This window comes from Aulonocara stuartgranti (genome assembly GCF_965226115.1).
Source record: "Aulonocara stuartgranti genome assembly, chromosome: 13".
NCBI classification, from domain to species: Eukaryota; Metazoa; Chordata; class Actinopteri; order Cichliformes; family Cichlidae; genus Aulonocara; species Aulonocara stuartgranti.
In genome coordinates, this window is record NC_138949.1 from 27,878,283 (window position 1) to 27,893,172 (window position 14,890).

At 40.8% G+C, this 14,890-nt stretch overlaps 1 protein-coding gene across 4 annotated transcripts in view; it reads right to left on the minus strand.

Moving 5' to 3' along the window:
* ehbp1 (EH domain binding protein 1) overlaps positions 1–14,890 on the minus strand; it is a 162,457-nt gene that overhangs the window by 71,131 nt on the left and 76,436 nt on the right. For all 4 annotated transcript variants that reach the window (XM_082557092.1, XM_082557094.1, XM_082557093.1 and 1 more), the window contains 2 exons: positions 6,794–6,972; positions 5,612–5,660 (listed from right to left, as the gene is read on the minus strand). In XM_082557092.1, coding sequence (XP_082413218.1) covers positions 5,612–5,660; positions 6,794–6,972 — 228 coding nt within the window. The remainder of the gene's footprint in view (positions 1–5,611; positions 5,661–6,793; positions 6,973–14,890) is intronic.

The following is a 14,890-nucleotide window of genomic DNA, read 5'->3' on the forward strand; positions in this document are numbered from 1 at the left end:
CTCCTATGGGCCTTTGGCACTTTTTAAAATTCTCCATTCTGTGTTTTGTACTGAGCCGAACAAAATCTACTGGATACAAATTTTGTGGCTGTTAAATTACATACAGGCGATGTACATCACAAGTGAAACATGAAAAAATGGAAACAAAGAACGTAACATCACATTTGCAGAGGGATAATGAATTGAATATATTATATAGTTATTATAAAAATATATAGATGTTAATAATCACTGTATGTGTGATGACTGAGATTTACATAAATACACTATGCTTATTACAGTTAAGATTCTGCTATATAAATATAAACAAAATGCAATAAAACACTTTATATGATTCAACAAGTATGTATGAGAAGCTCCTAGGCCCTGCCACAAATACATGTGAATGCATACTAGTACTGCAACCCTAATAATATTAGTTGAGCAAACTTATGTTAAATCAGGCCACCCCCCAAAAAAAACATCCAACTCTGGATACACTTAGCTTGACAAAGCTAACTCCTCATTCAGAACAAGCTCAGTCACATGAGTAAATACAGGACATCAACCTCCATGTATGTACAAAAAACATGGTAGTTGCCTGATTGTATTGAATTTTTCCTCATTCTGTAACTGACTGCAACTTCTGCTAACTAAATGGTTTCTTAGAGTTTGAGGGTGTTGCACACTCATGACCACTTTTGATCACACAGGCCACCTGACAGGAGGTAACCTTTCTGGAAACACTCACAGTCTGACTTGGACTGATTAAAATCACTCTGATATTCTAAAATAAAAAATAATAAAGAAATCACAATAATACTGTATTGTGTCCTGTGATAACATATCATAGAACGCCTGGTGATTCCCACCACTAAGACCTGCTGATGTACGTTCCCCCATATAGTTTAGCCAGTACAGTTGCTCCAACCCTTTGTTTATAACACTCACTATTGTGTGTACTACATGCAGCAGAGTAGCATAGCAATGGAGTAGAAGGTGGTGTTGAATCAAGCTCCATCTTCATGGTGGGCTTTCATCGAGTTTGTGAAATCAACTTCAAGTGTAGAAGGGTTAAAATAATCTCTCTCATTCATTTTTTTAATGGCATTTAAATTATGTTGTTTGATATGCATCGTTGACTGACAATGGCGAGCTTATTTTAAAAAATGCAATCCCTCTTTTGCACAAGGTTTAACTAGATACAGCCAAACCCCGAGTACAACTGACCAACAGTACACCAGCTAAACTACTACAGAAAGCATCTAGGACCAAAAACCTTTTCCTTTACCTGTAAAGTGTATATATATATATATATATATATCACACATTTTGGAGAATATCTAGTTTTCTCACTTTCCATCAACCTCCCGACAAAGCTCTGGGTCTGGACTAAATGTCACCACCGCCTGCCCCAGGCCGCTGCTCCCTGCTCCCCCTCCACTCCCTCTCATTGACTGACAGCTATCTATCGCTGTCAATCATCAGCACCTCCTTCCTTCAACCCAACCCCTCATGGTTGCGCTCAGGGCGATTTAGCCTGGTGCTTGGTGCTACACTATCAGATGGCATGACAAATTACTTCTCCTTGGCCTCATTACACACACACACACACACACACACACACACACACACACACACACACACACACACACACAAGCAAAAGGTCCAAACATATCGATGCTCCAAAGTCATAAAACATACAAAACCTCTACAAATTAACATGCAAACACATACCGTTTGATAACAGATCATTTCAAAGGCTGTGGATGTTCTGAATTATTCACTTTCTCCCCCTTTTTTTTCTACCAACCCCCAATATTGATTGCCCTTATCTGTCATAATTCAGCACAGTCTGAGCTCATTGCAATCACTTTTCACAGATAGACGGTGAGAGGAGGGGGCCATGTCTATCAACTGCCCATGAAAAGCAGAGATAGTCGTCGTTTCTCTACATTTCCATTCCCGCTCTCCATTCAATAAATTCTATACTTTCCAATAACTCATCAGGAATCAGCACTGAACAGGTTCTTCTCTTTTCATCAGTCTCTTTCACTCAGATCTGCAAACATTTATGATTTCCTCTTAAAAAGTCTCCTTTCTAAACACCCATTGTCATTTATTTTGTTGTTTTTCCTGCTTTGGGGTCCTTAATCTGCCACACTATGCTCTCTTCCACTGTATCTCATGTCATGTCAGCATTTTCTTTTTATGATGGTCAACTTTCTCTATTCAAACACCCTCGGGGTGCTATATGACACCACCCAGTGCAGTACTAATCTTTCTGCTCTCCTGAACCACCTGGCTTCCACATCCAATCAGTCACTTGCATTTACAGTTGTGCAGCAACGCTGGAGATGTGATACAACACCTTCCAGATACTGCATCTCATAGCATCTCTTCATGATAGGATTTTGAAGCTAAATTAATCTAGCAACCAAAATAAAGCAGCATGCAATGCCAATATTTGACTCAGCACAATCCAGGAGGAAGCAAACTTACCGGAGTATTTTCATTGACTGAAAAATTAAATTAAAAAAACTCCACCAACTTCACTGGCTGCTATCTTTGATATTTTAGTGCTTTGTTTTTCTGAGGGCCTTGCTCTCATTGTTCTGAAATGTGAATCTGCTGTCTGAAGCAGTTTCCTTCCATGAACATGAAGCCCTGAACCTTTCTCTGTGCATGTGAAAACACAAATGTTCTGCTCACTTGGATCAGACATTAAACTGCCAGATTCCCACCACAAAGTCTGAACAACATCTGTATGAATACACTGTGCTGATGACACAGTAAAGTAGGTCAGGTGAATTCGCAGCTAGCAGCCGGTCACCCCATGTCCTCCTTCCTGTCTTCCTCCATTCCAGGCAGCACCTCAACCAGAGTACTTCTACAAATGATGAAGCTAACAGAAGATCTTTCTGATCAGAGTCTTGTGATATTTTCTCTGTACATGGAGCTAAAGGTAAGTGAAAATGAAAGGAACAGTGCACATTTTGTTGAAATGTTAGGCTAAAAGACAAGAAACAAAATATGTAAATATGATCACCGCCCTTTAAGCTATGCATGACATTTAGGAGCGATGGGGTCAAATCTCTCGATGAAATGTTCACTGGTGCTCGGTACTAGTTTGGACTGCCTCAACGCTTTTGACGACCGCCCCTGTGGTCTAATGATGAGTTTTGACACCTCAGTATATCTCCATGAAAAGGTGTTTTGACGACCATTGGAAGAGTTTCTGGGATTTTCCAAAGGTTGCTCCACAGGCAAAGACTACCCTCACTTAATTTCTGATGCAAACAGTCATTTCTGTTCTATAAGCAGGCATGAAATATGACAAAAACGATTCAGTTCAAAAAAGAGCTTCAAGGTTTACTCCTAGTAAGCTTTCAAGGGATAAAGATTTAATTCTTCATAGCATAAATTCAGCAAGGTGTTAGAACATTATATTAAATGGCCATTCAGAAATGATATCATCCATTCTATTACTTTAGCCAATATCGTGAGTCTAACCCCTTATAACACTCTCAGCATTGTGTGAAACAATGACAGCTAAAAATACATACATTATAGACCCAGGTTTTTGAGAGCTACATGAGAACTAACAGGAAGTGGTAGGTAATATCTACCTGTATCTCCATTATTGCCAAATATACATGAGCACCAGGTGTAGATCTCCACAGAGAAGCTGGTCGGAGTACGCCGGCTACAGTGCTGCAGCTATTCACCAGCTATCACCTTCTACGGCATATTCCTATATTACTTATATCTAGCCAATTTCTTCAGGGCTACTTGAGCACCTGGAGGGGGGTGAGGGGCAGTTAGCAGATATGGGATTGGGTCTCTACCTCTCCCTCCACTGTGGTTATTGTCAACAGGCTAGCATTCATGCCTAACAGGGCCACCAGAGGTTATCGCTCAGCCAGAGAGTGTATGAGAAGAGGAAATCAAGCTGCAGGAACCCGACGCATATCGTTCCGTGTAGCCCTCGGGGCCGAAAAGGGGACCGCTGGTGTGCCGTGTGAATACAGGTGCGTGCAGCGTGTGTGTAGTAAGTGCGGGAAAAATACAGCAGTGTGCGAAGAAGTAAATGTGGAGGCGAAGAGCCAGCGGGCAAAAAAAATGTAGATCTGTGTGGAAGGAAACCTTTAACAGTCAATGTGCAGACATGAAGACATAGGGCAACAATGAAAAATAGGTGTGTACATCTGCTTTATGTGTGGGTCAAAATTTGTTAGAAGAGGAGAGGAATGAAACTCTTCTTTTCACACATACATTTTGCAGTTTTGCTTCTGTACAAAATAACATGGGATGGAAATCAGACAATCAAGATGGGATTAAAGTGCGACTTTGAGCTTTAATTCAGGGAGTTTTATAATATACATAAATTTACAACTGTTTAAGAGTGACAACCATATTTATACACAATCCCCCATATTCAGAGGTTCAAAATTAATGGGATAATTGACATTGACGATGACAATTTCATGGCCAGGTGAGACCTGCTCACTTGTTATTTGAAGACAAATGAAGCAGGTTGTTGATTCAAAGTGCTGAATTTGAATTGTGAAGGTTTTCACTGTAACTTTTATTTAATTGTCAATATGAGATCCTAAGATATATTATTGTAAGTGAGCAACCATTAGCCTGTAAAACCCAAATAACCCTCAGACAGACAGCAAAAACTTTACAAGTGGACAAATCAAAAATCGTTTGCATTATTAAAAAGATTGAATGCACCGACCAGCTCAGCATCAACAAAAGGCCTGAAAGACCACAGCAGACTAAACTAAAGAAAAACTAACAGTGTACAGAGCTATGCTCACTGCTCAGATTCAGCCAAATGCTGCAAAACTGACCAGGTAGCGCTTCACCACGCAAATGGATAATAACTCAAAGCATACTGCAAAAGCAATGGGATAGAAATGGGATAGTCTTCAATAACTGACTCAGTCATCTGATTTAAAACCCAAGAGAGCATGCTTTTCGATTGCTTTTCGATTATTAAGTAAAAACCTGAATGCAGAAATACCCACAAACACGTACCTACAGGCAGCTGCAGTAAAGATCTGGGGGAGCAACTCGAGGGAGTAAACACAACATTCGCTGATGTCCATAGTGCTACACCCCGGTTTTACATTTCAGGCAGACATTGTTTTGTTTTTTTTCATCCAAGTATTTTAAAAAGTCTTTACATGTAATTGTTAGTTTGTCCCATTAATTTTGAACCACTGAAAACAAAAATGTATGGCTGACACCAAATCCCTGTTTATACCATTTAAAGCCACTGCTCTAAGCAACACAAGACAAATGTTCTCTTATTAAAAACACACAAGTTGCTAAAGTAGTTTAGTAAGCTCCCAGCATGCTGCTGAGCTGAACACACTTTCTCATCTCTGCCAGGTGACTAAGTCACACACACATCACAGCAGGGGGGGAACATCTTATGAAAACTGTCATTTGTGTGTGCACATGCATTTGACTGTCTTCCTATGTGTGTCTACCAATCCCGTTCAAACCACATAAACACAATATCCATGGATTAATGGCAGATCTCTAAATAAGGCCAAATGGAGATGTGGATGGGAGGGAGCTAAGTGGTGTGAAGGGCCCAGCGGTGGCTGCCTCTTACCTTTTTGTTGTTTTCTTTAATATCCTGAGGATTGAGCGACTTGTAGTCTCTGAAAGAACAGTGGGGAGGGTTGGAGAGGAGGTGAGCAGAGAAAGAGAGAGAAAAAAAATGGTAGACAGAGAGACATAGCGGAGAAAAAGGTGTGTTTAAATATGCGTCACATGTAATGGTATTAGAACTGTAACATGCAATTTCATAGCAGTGCAATCAACAGAACTAATAGAGTGGAAAATATGTAAAAATAACACACCGGAGAGGAAAGGCACACAAGCACAAACACACACACGTGTACACAAAATTATCTTCATGTGTGCCTCCTTGATGGGACTGCAGGTTTTCCATATAATGTTCTTTTGAGTGTCTCACACACACACACACACACACACACACACACACACAATATACTTCAAAGAATTATAATCGCACACACAAGAACAACACGATTAGTGTCGGAAGCAAACATACAACAGTTTTTGACTGTGGAAATGACAGATTGAGTGTTTGTATGAATGAATCACATTAATCAAACACGGGCACACTACAGGTTAACTGTGCAAATATAATAGCGAGGGATTAGGGGTGTAAGAATTCTGAAACCGAGACCGAAATCACGATACAAACACACCATCAGCTAACGGTGGAGTCTTTGAAGCAGCTTGATTTGGATATAGTTAATGTCAGTTTCGGCAACTTACTCAACTTTCCCTATTTTCTGCTCAGTTTCTTTCAACAATTTTCTTTGTTATACAGTCTGCAACATTTACTTTATCGTTCCTCATTGCATCTGTCTGGTTCCAGTTTTCATTAGAAACCACACATAGATAAAAAGTAGATGCTAAAGGAGGATACGAGCTAAAAGAAATTATATATTTCTATCTTATAGGTCTGATGCTTGACTGATGATTTAGACCTCAGTGGGAAACCTATGTCTATGCAGAAGTCAATTTTTAACTGAAAATACATATGACAAATGGGCTTTAATGTCGTCTTTTCTACATTGGGGATTTTTTTTCCCCAAAAGGGGGAAAGAGTAGTCTGGGAGTATCGTTGCACCCCTACAAGTTATGAAAAAAGATTAGGTATAACATTAGGTATAACTAGAACATATGACCTAACTTGAGTTAGTTATTAAGTTCAGAATGAGTGTGAATTTAATGTGATCTGTGCGTTTGTGGTTCATACATCAAATCGGGTCTGAAATGGTGCAGCAGAGCGCAGAAGGCCAGCCCGTTCCTCCAGGACGTGGTGAAGTTGGTGATCTTCACCCCACGGTAGTTCTTCGTGACCTCGCGGCACCAGGCCAGCAGGGACTGGCTGGCATTGGGTTTTCCTCCCAGAATGGGGCTTGGGACTGGGCTGGGCTGCAGGCAGGAGGTGGTGGCAGGGTTAAAGGGGTAATGATGGGGGAGAAAGAAGAAAGAGGGAGACTCCTTAAATGTCATGTTTTTAAAATAAATTTAAAAAAAAAACATGAGGGGATTGGTGCAACATTCAGATATACATGATTTAATTACAGCTGTCATTTGGGATCACTATATTTAAAGCACAAATGACACCACACATTAATACTTTACCCTTGTACTTTGTCAATTAATTTCCAGAGTATATATTTATGCAGCTCTCCTTCCCTTCACTCCAAAACAACCCCCTTTTCCTTATTTATTACTGAATAAAAATGTTTCACTTAAAAACTACTACCCATCCAATTAGCACGACACCGGGACAGAATGACAGAGCTTGCACACGAATGAACGTGCACACACACAGACTCGTGCCGTAATGAAGGGTCATTCAGAATGCAGTGTATGACCGTGAATAATGTAAACATCTTATTAATTAGCTCCGCCTTTGAAGTCTTATCTGGGTTGAAAAAGCTCTCACCATTAGGAGCCTTTCCTGTCCTAGACTCCAAATCCCACAAATCCTCAGTGGTGTGGAGACAGTGGTCTTTGCCTGACGCCCGTGCTATTCTGATTATTCAGCTGGCTGTTCACTAATCTGGTTATGGAGGGACTGATAAGGGATAATTCTCTCAGATCATTTTGGAGAGGAACGGCAAAAATGTCATAGAGATTTGATTAAATACATTAGAGGCCAATGATCAAAAAGAATGAAATGTGTATATCAGTCTTTTGTGCAAAAAAAAAAAAAAAAAAAAAAAATGCAGTTAACATATGACAAATAACACAGACATCATGAATTATATTATGCAATATGTTTGAGAAAGTTTACAACATAGTCTGTTTTATCTGCACACATTTTTTTAACATTACTCACTTAAATGAGAGCTGTGACATCCAAACATTACCAGGTGATGTTTAAACTTCACCTTTACTCAAGCCTCGGCAGAGGCCAGTGAAGGAAAGAAGTTAGTTGCACATGAGGTGATGTACCTCAGTAACTAGTTAACCCAGTTTTAAGACCCACAGTTGAGAGCTGCAGCTCAAGACAGTTCTCACTGTGTGAACCTCACTCCCCTAACAAGGCTTGTGGTGGCCAACCAACCCCCTCTCTTGGCTGCTTTCGGCTACTGCATTATGAAGAAATAAAGTCGAGGGATGGGAGCCAAGACTGAGGAGATTTGAATTTTAAGGAGATAGAATTTCCAGCGTGCTGACTAATTCCTCATCAGAACATTTGTCAATTTTAGATGGTTTTGTGTTATTTTTACATTATAAACTGAAAAAAAGGCTTGATAATGCCGTCAGGCCTTGCCCTATCTGTTCACAAATGTTTTAATATTAAATATATTTAGTTTACAAGGTCAAAAGTGAAAAAATAAGCCATTTAGCCTATAAGCACAAGGAAGTCTGTTACTCATCCATTGTTGCATTTTAAACTATGACCATGTGCCTGGAGTCTACCAAGAAGCCACAAGCTCCAAAGCAGATGAAAGAGACTGGAGGCCATCTCTAATAGCAGCGCCTAACCTTTGTACCTGTGTGTGTGTGTGTGTGTGTGTGTGTGTGTGAGTGAGAGAGTCAATCAGGGCCCGATGGCAGTCTTGGTACAGGGAGACTGTAGCGAGAGCCTGAGGGGCAGGCTCTTGACATTTCCGGCTCATCTTTAAAAAGAGGGCCTTAACCTTTACCCACAGCTCCGTCAGACACGTTTTAGGAGATCTTGACAAAACCTCAGTGCTTCTCAAACAAATGGAAAGGGGGGAAAAAGGAAGCAAAAAAACAAGATAAGATGTCATAAAATCATGCGGCAAAAAGATAAGGATTATCTTATTTTTAAAATTACAGCATGTGGATAGTGGTTATTTTGTTTTGTTTGTTTGTTTCTAACCGTGAGCACTGATCATTCCAAAGACTCAAACTCCAGTCGTGTTCTTCCTTTGCCGCCATTTGTGTGTGCCATTACAATGTGTGTGTGTGTTTTTAGAGTTTCAGTGTGGAGTGGTCTTCCTCCAGGCCTTCCCCTTCTGCTTTTTCAAGTGACGGTTGAAAGTAGCTGTCTAATTTGAGCGCTCTAATTACCTGGGATTAGAGACCAGGTGCTATTAAAGCAATTAGACACACAGCACACTCCAGTGCCGCAGACCCTGTACCCTAGCCGGCAGAAAACACACACACACACACACACACACACACACACACACACACACACACACACACCTGTGTAACACAGCCAGTGGAAATAAATATTAAGTTTAAGGGAAAGTGTCTTTAAGGCTCATTCACCTTGCCACAAATACACACAAATAATCACTTATACATACTTCTGACTTCAATTAAAAGTATTTGGAGGTGCGTTACTGGAAATTGGCAAGCCATTTTAAAAGCACAGATTAACCAAATGTTTTCTTCATTTCCGACAAACCCCTTGCAGCGACCCTACAGTCATCACAACCTAAAGCGGGTGTAGTTTTCCTCAGACTGTTTCATTACCACCTTTTCCGATAAAGGTTTTACAAATGCATCGCACCACTCGAGCTTTCATATCCATCAAATATTGAACAAATACCATATCGTCCGTTACAGGACTGGCTGCATTTCCTTAAGACACAAACACAGGAGTGCAATTTTCATGAGGAGCAGAAATGCACCCTGACTTATCAAACAGTTTGCTGTCTTGCCTAAAGGAGCGAGTGCATGTGTGTGTGTTTGTCTTTTATCAGTCTGTGTGAATGTCACTGTGTGTGTGTGTTTGTGTGTGTGTGTGTTACACTGACACAGTCATGTAGCTAGCTCGGCTCGAGGGTAGGATTAGCGGAGAGCATTGCCTTGGCCCACAAACATTCCATATTAAAAAATGAAAAGGCAACCTTCATTACTATCAGTGGCACATAACCTCCCCTCTTCCTCCTCCTCTGCTACTATTATACACAGCCATAACAGCCTGGGCAGAAAATACAAGCCACTGACAAGAGATTCCATTATTTCCTGATGCCTCAGTGTCAACAACATACATCTGACGGGGCAAAGAAAGCAAAAAAAATGGAGGAAGGGAAAAGGATGTTAGAGAGAAAGGAGGGGGGTTAAGCTCACTACAATGCCTGAATGAAAGATAGGAGGAAACCTGGGAATGGAAGCATCCAGCTTCCTGTTGGTACTGGAGTCAGGAGGAGGATTTTGGGTTTCACAGATGTGATTTTGGGAGGGTGATGTGAGATCTGAAATAACGGTGATGCTGCTCAACAATGACAGAGATAATTAATAAGCTCTCACAGGATAATGTGGAGCTACAGAACAATTCTAGAGTGAGGTTGTTGTCTTTACTGTAGATGTGGACCATGAGCAACTATTTAATTTACTCTAGATAGGCAAGACAATATTACAAATGCTTTCGATCAAGTGGGAAGCACGGGTAAAGCCACTTTATTAAATAAATAAAGACACAAATTCTCCACTTTATTCAAAAGTAAAGAAAATGTTCAACTGAGCTACTCGAGATAAGCTGAAATCATAAGTTGAAAAGACGCATCTTACTCTACCTCCTTAAAAGGTTTCCAGGAAACATTAATGAAATTAATTTCTTATTTACAAAACAGATGGACAGTCTGAAAATAAAATATATTTCAGTTTTTACACACTGATCAAATCTACCATTTATAATGGAAATGCAAAAAAGAAGTTTTGTAAAAGAACAGCAACAATTTACATCTGTAAGACTCAAAAACAGTCTTTAGCTGTAGAAATACGTTACATTTGGAGCGTGATCGTCAGCACACACTGTGGCGGTTTGTAGTGAAACTATTGGGATAAAAGTCAGCAGCTCCAAGGCGGAGGTTCTCTGCCAGAAAAAGGTGGATTGTTTCCTCTTGGTTGGGGGAAAGTGGCTGTCCCAAGTGAGGGAATTCAACTTACTTATTTAATGACTGTAAGACGACCTGTGAAGTGGTCAATGGTAACTTCCAGTCTCAACTGGATAGTCATGGTGAAAGGGGAGAAGACATCTAGAACACCCTAAATAGTTTGATGCCACTGGGACTAAACTTCAGATAATCATAGGTGGATGGGTGGATGGTAAGATTTTGATTCCAGTCATTAGTTTAGTTAATAAAGCAACTTTTAATTGCTTATTGTAGACAAGTCTTATACCTTTTGCCCCACTAACAGTGTGGAGAATTGCAGAGTCAAGGGTAAAAATCTGAAAGAAAGTCTACTAAACTGTACCCAAACAAAGATCAACAAATGTAAACAAAGTCACGTGGCATTAAACATGGGGGCTAAAGCACACAGAGGTCACCAAACTAGCCTTTCTGAGTCATAAAAAAAAGACACAAGTCAAACATTTTAAAGTGGCAGCTTTGTCTCTCACTCTGGGGCATGACGCTTCAATGGAAACTTAACTGGGCTCAACCCAATGACATAAACCCACGACTCTGTGGAGAGAAAAGAGCTTCCGTGTCTTTCCAATCTCACTTTCGAGGCTTCAAAGCAGTGTCAGAGTGTCAGATTTGAGGAGGTGTTGAATCTCATACTCTTTAAAACTTGTAATCCGCTCAAGGAGCCTAAGGCAAAAAAAGAAAAAAAAAGGAAAGGAAAGTCCATGCACACACATATACACGCAGTGCAAAGTACACACAAGACACACATACTGTACATGCATGCAAACAGCAGGGACATACAGACTTACTGTATGGATAACATCTTAGAAATGGTAGCCTAACACACTCCTCTTATCCAAGATACACATACTTGGGGAAAAAATTAATACCTGCTCATATTTAAGAGGATAGGGTTGGTGCACTTAAGTGGCCTGTCCATCCTGCTACAGAAAAACCTCATCTGATTGGCTCGTCTCCAAATAACCACATGCTCAATTATTTAATTGCACCTTCAATCAAAACAAGCAATTTGTTTAATCTGAGCTTTCCAAGTCCAACGTCTTCACATTAGGAAAAACACGGAGCGGAAAAGAGAGAGAGAGAGAGAACGATCACCTCGCGTCATCTTACCCATGAAATTATGCTTCGGATTTCAAACGCTGCCTGCGTGAGAGCGGAGGGGAGGGAGCAAAGTCCAATCAAAAGTTCAATTATGTAAATGGAGATGTGAAGTGGATGGGGCAATAAGGAGATTGGGGAGAAGGAGGGGTTTGTGGGGGATGGGGGGCAAAAGGGTGGAACAGGAGAGGAGAGTGAATGTAGCGTAAAAAATAATACACATTAACATACAAAGGAAATGTATGTCTCATTACCTTTGTAATCGACTGGGGTGGGGGCCTCCTTCCAAAGAGAGGTATGAGTACGAGAGCTCAGACGCTGTTTAGTTAAGTTGGGCTTTATTTTACGAACAGGTGGAAACAGAAGGGCAGCCCATCTATGACACACTGAAATTGCTTCAGTAAGTTTTCATAGCTATTTAACAAATCTTTGCACTGTGGCTTTGTGTACTGTCACCAAGTAAAGAAATATGTAAATAAACTCATCATGATGGCGATGGGGGGGAGGTTGCTGGTGATTCACGCTTTCCATCACTTGCAGGCCAAGACAGAGGGCCTTTCGGCAGTTGGCTACAGAGATGTAAAATGCAAAAATCTGGAAAAGCGGTTTCCTTTTCCAGGACCGTATCGCTTCCAAGGCCTATTTTGCTCCACAGGCATAACCATGCAAAGCTGTCTTTAAAAAAAAAAAGCATACAGGAGAGGACAAGCCTTTGAAATTGAAATAAAACCATTCACTGGGGGGGAAAAAAAAAAAAAAAGGAAAATAAAATGGAGGGAGGGACAGTGCCAGCTTGCAGTGTGCCCACCCGCCCGCTTACTCGCCTAACATGTAACACAGGGGCATAATGCGGTGTAAGCGCTGGCTTTAGCTTGTCATGGAAACGGCAGTAGCATTACCCACACTCACGCCTCTGCAAATTAGCTTTGGCTGTGGGGAAAAGGCATGCAGGGTGGGTAGGTTTGAGATCGAGTACGTGCGGTGAGGATGCTGTCTGCAGTGGGGACAAACCAAGACAACATCACTGATGGTAAAAATGTCCTACACTCCATTTCTTTGAGTCCTTCTCCATCTGCTTCCTCTCATAAGTTCCACTGATCTAACAGAGGATACTTCAGACTCCTCCTGAGCCATTCCAGTGAGCCATTTCCTTCTCCTCAATCACCATTTCATAAAATTACACTGTCACTAGCTCAAACTGAAACCTCACAGTTGCCACTTCAAACACCGCTCAAAATCAGTGTATATGGTTGCCCTGTATATGGGTACGTATGGCCAAGACATGCCTTTGCCAGGAAATAAACTTACATTTTAAAATCCAGACTTGCACAAATTCAAAGTCCGCCCACATCTAATGTTCTAATTGCCTCCTAATCTCCCTCAGATAAATAAGGTTTGTGAGAAAGAGGAGAAAATGGGAGGCTGCTTTTATAAATCTATAGTGCATTAGTCTGTTTTAACTGCCATTTCAACTGTGCACTTGGTTGAGCAGTGAAGGAGACAAACTTAAGAGACTGCAAGTCTATGAGGACCTGTGAAAAACACAGGTGAAGCAGCTCTGGAAGGCAGGAAGTCACAGAACAGCGTTATAGCAAAGACTACCTACAACTACTTTCCTGCTGTTACCCTCTTGGAGTTGATCAAATTAGAAAAAATAGGCAAAGGTAAGTTTGCACATAGATTTTAATTGATTTTTTTTTAATGCAGTTTGGCATTATTGGCGTGTCCTTGTGGCTCTGCTGCACTTCAATATTCAAACCATTCGATAAATCTGTTCAAACAGTGTTTGTCTGTTTATTTGTAACTGGGTTTTTTATCCTGCCACCTGACCCCATCACATTCAGCTGACACACACACACACACACACACACACACACACACACACACACACACACACACACACACACACACACACACTTTTTTATAAATCAGAAGACATTTTCTGAGTCACGGGCCCTCAAAGTACCTTCACCTTCTAACTTCTTACAAACAAAAGACACATTTTCAGAGCTAAAAAACCCGTCTGAGATCAAAATTAGATTTTAAATCTAAAGTCCATTTTTTTCCAGCAGGATTTCTTCGTGACCAACATTAAAACTGCACCTTAACATCCATCTAAATCTTATGCTCTTCCTCCACCTTCTCAGATAAGTAACAAGGTTTGGGAGAAAGAACAGAGAGAGGAAAAGAAGGTGGATGTTGTTTTTATAAATCTATACCGTATTAATCTCCTTTAACTGACATCTTCAACAAACAAATTAGTGGTGCAATGGATTCAGAGATGAGCTGGGCTGATAAAACCACCATTTATCAATTAATCTAAGCCAGGGCAGGGAAAACTCATTAAGGAGGCCACTTTAGGAATTATGTTCTGCAGGTAAAGAGGCAGTTTTTGTGTGTGTGTGTGTGTGTGTGTGTGTGTGTGTGTGTGTGTGTGTGTGTGTGTGTGTGTGTGTGTGTGTGTGTGTGTGTGTGTGTGTATATATACATACATACATACACATGAGGAGTGTGCGTGTTTTTTCTTTTATTTTGGGGTGGGGGGGGGGGTGTTAACACAGCGGTTGCTTAACCCCGACACTACAGACTGCCATTGTCCAGCGCAGCGTGGGCTCCAGAGTGATGAGAGGGGTGATAGCAGAGCCAATTAAAATGAACATAATTACAAAGTCACCCCTTTGACTCCTGATCAGAATACACATGCATCAACACAGAGAGAAAAGGAGGATGGGTGTGGTGGAGGAGGACTGACAGGAGCATCCGGAAAGAGAAAAAGTTTGGAGAAAGAATAGAACATTTAAGTGACTAAAAGGCAATAATACATCTGGGTGGTGCTTGAACACCTGACTTTAATCTCTATAGGCCCCTGATGGCTCCACCTTCAG